Source organism: Oratosquilla oratoria, chromosome 8 (assembly GCF_046742065.1).
Source record: "Oratosquilla oratoria isolate Oo_2021 chromosome 8, ASM4674206v1, whole genome shotgun sequence".
Lineage (NCBI taxonomy): Eukaryota > Metazoa > Arthropoda > Malacostraca > Stomatopoda > Squillidae > Oratosquilla > Oratosquilla oratoria.
The window spans coordinates 58,640,458-58,643,512 of record NC_134784.1 but is presented as its reverse complement, the minus strand read 5'-3'; the positions used below and the strand labels follow the sequence as shown (position 1 = coordinate 58,643,512).

Sequence of the window (3,055 nt, the reverse complement as noted above, 5' to 3'; positions counted from 1 at the left end):
TTACACATACTCCCCTCATACCCCATCCACTCCACCTCATGCATCACAGCATCATCCATACACAACCATTCTCCATTAACCCCTATCTTTTGTCCTCTACCGTCCTTTCTCAACAGACATCTCCCTCTTTCCCAATGCTCCTTTTACTTCATCCATCCATCACATCCTAGGTCAACCTCTCATGTTCACGCCTTCCACCTCATCCTTCCTCACTTCCGTTACTAGCCTTTCTTCACCCATTCTTTCCATGTGTCCAAACCATCCCAATACTCTTTCATCAACCCTATCTCCCAACTCCCTTTCCAGCCCTGTTTTCCTCTTCACCTCCTCATTTCTTACTCTGTCTAGACTAGTAACCCCTATCATACTTCTCAGTCACCTTATCTCTATCACATTCAAACTACTCTTCTCTTCCTCTCTTATGTTCCATGTTTCTGCTCCGTACAGGGCTGTTGGCACAATCACTCCTTCATACAATATCCTCTTAGCATCCATTCCTAAATGTTTGTTTCTCATTACACTTTTTAATCCCCCAAGGCATTTACTTGTTTCTCTCAATCTACATTTTACCTTCACCTCCACTTCTCCCTTTCCCGCCACATTCGCACCCAATTATTTAAAGATATCCACTTTCTCCAGTCTCTCTCCCAGGGCCGTTTCTAGCTTTGTGGGGGCCCTAGGCAAGAGGCAGTTAGGGGCCCTCAAAATCATCAATGATGTCTTTATACAACATGTCTTTCCCCACTTCATGGTTGATGCTGATTATTGCAAGACCACTGAGTCGCTCCTGCCCCATAGATGATCTTAAATAGGTCTTGATGAGTTTCAGCTCCGAAAAGCTCCTCTCTGCTGAGGCCACAGTCACAGGCAGAGTACAGGCAATTCTCAGTGCAACCCACAGATTGGGATACAATTCCTCAAAATGTTTTTTGTGGATAAAGGTGAGGAGCTCAAGAGCAGTCATTTCGTTTGAGGGCAAACTTGGTAAGTGTTTAACTTCCATAGCCAGTTCCTTTCCATCAATGTCACTTTCATTTCCAGAGGTTAATGTCTTGCATAGTTTGTCACACTGGTTGTTCAATGACTGATCATCCAGTTTCTGGAAACTGAGCAGCACTCCAAATTGGTCTCTTACTTCACTCAGAGTTTTAAATCTATCAGTTAAGGATTGAATGGTAGTGTCAACAACAACATTAAAGAATGTTATTTCTAGCCTCTTCATTGCATCTGCAATGGGCTCATCTGCGACCTCATAAGCAAAGTGTCTTTTTGTACTTCTTAATCTCTTTTCTTTGAGTACAGCCTCTACATTCATTTCCTCACACATATCCTTAGCAGAGACTTGAGCTGAAGTGAATCCAATCCTTCTGTAGTTAGTCAGAGATGTTTTCGCTTTAGTAAGGAGGTCAACTGTCACATCAAGCTGCATTTTAGGAGACTGCAGAAGCTTACTGACATGGTTCACAATGTGTAGAATGTCATATCATATGACTGTGTAAATGATAAATCGGTATGACCCCACCTCTTCTGCCAGATTTTGGGCTTCAACCTTGGCTGAGGATCATACACTTCCCTGACCTTCAACAAAGCTTCCCTTATATTAGAGGCCTGATACCGCACAGCTTCTATGCTATTAATACGGCTCTCCCATCTTGTGTCACTCCAGGTCTTGAGTGCAACAGTGACATAATCTTTTAGGATTGCCCATCTTTGTGGTGAGGCTGAAAATAGGTTGCACAGTTTCTGAACAGTGCCGAAATAGCTAGTGGCATATATTGAAGCTGTTGCTGCATCAGATATCATCAAGTTTAGGGAATGTGCTCCACATGGAACATAGAGTGCACGAGGGTTCTTCTCAAGAAGTCTGGCTTGAACTCCTTTGTTTCTCCCTTTCATGTTGGCACCATTATCATATGATTGTCCTCTGCAATCTTCAAGGAGAATATTCAGTTCCGTCAGTTTCTTTATAATTAGAGGTGACAAACCAAGACCTGTTGTTTCAGAAGCTACAAGGAACCCCATAAAATGTTCCTTAATTTCTGGTTTCTTATCCATTTTGACAGTCCTTATGACGACTGACATCTGTTCTTGATGGCTTACATCGGGAGTACAGTCCAAAATAATTGAATAATATTTGGACTGTTTAACTTCAGTCACCATTGTGTCCATTATTTTAGTATTGATTGAAGCAATAAGTTCATTTTGGATGATATTTCCAAGGTAGCTGGAATGACTGAACTGGCTACTCTCAACACGCTCAATGTGCTGCTTCATGACAGAATCAAATTTAGCAAGCAGCTCCACCTCTTTTAGAAAATTCCCATTATTCTGCTGGTGTAACGTGTTTGATGAACCTCTAAATGCAAGATTTCTCTCGGCTAAGGATTGAATAATGGCGATTAAGCGAGTCAGGACATCTCTCCAGCGCCTCTTTTCAGCCTCCAATAGTGTTCTTTCAGCTTGGTCTATTGTCTTTCCAGTTTGCAAACGGAGTTGTAAATCTTTCCAGGTTGCCATGTGCGCTATGTGTGCTGGACTGCTTTCATGACTTTTCAAAAGTGTGCCTATGTTTTTCCAGTCTGTCAGTCCTTCTGTCACTAACTTTTGGTCTTTGGTTGAAAATAATTTACAACAAAAGCAATAGAGAGCATTTTTTGTTTTTGAGTAGATAAGCCAAGTCCGCTTCATCTTTTCTCCATTAACCAATGTTCTACAAAAATAATGATAATGAAAACTTCTTCTGTCTTCTTTTTTGGGAAATGTGAAATCAGAACTAATCTGAAATGGCCCTCTACCTACTGCATCCGTTCTAAATGCATCAGACAGAATGGTTGGCCAGTTAGTAGCATCTAGTGGTTTAGAATAAATGGGAGGCTGCTCAGAAGTAGATGATGCCTTCTGTGGTTCTGGGGAATGTAGTGGTCTTGGTGGCAGTACAGCTTCCTGGACGATCCTGATGAATGTGATGGCACTGGAGCATCCTGTTCAGGAAGTTCAGAAAATTCCTCTGGCTTGCTGTCTGGAGCTCCAATATATTTTAGAATTGATCCTGCAA

At 41.9% G+C, this 3,055-nt stretch overlaps 2 protein-coding genes across 3 annotated transcripts in view; both read right to left on the bottom strand.

Moving 5' to 3' along the window:
* Positions 1–691: 691 nt before the first annotated feature.
* On the bottom strand, positions 692–1,429 carry LOC143027403 (uncharacterized). The gene is made up of 2 exons (XM_076188688.1): positions 1,193–1,429; positions 692–949 (listed from the first exon to the last, which is right to left on the bottom strand). Exons 1-2 carry the CDS (start codon positions 1,427–1,429, stop codon positions 692–694), a joined length of 495 nt encoding a protein of 164 aa, XP_076044803.1.
* Positions 1,430–1,461: 32 nt separating this feature from the next.
* The window catches only part of LOC143027759 (zinc finger MYM-type protein 1-like), a 487,234-nt gene continuing 485,640 nt past the window's right edge, over positions 1,462–3,055 (bottom strand). For both annotated transcript variants that reach the window (XM_076189284.1, XM_076189283.1), the window contains one exon: positions 1,462–3,049. In XM_076189284.1, the coding sequence (XP_076045399.1) occupies positions 1,462–2,688 (1,227 nt within the window). In that variant the 5' untranslated portion in view covers positions 2,689–3,049. The remainder of the gene's footprint in view (positions 3,050–3,055) is intronic.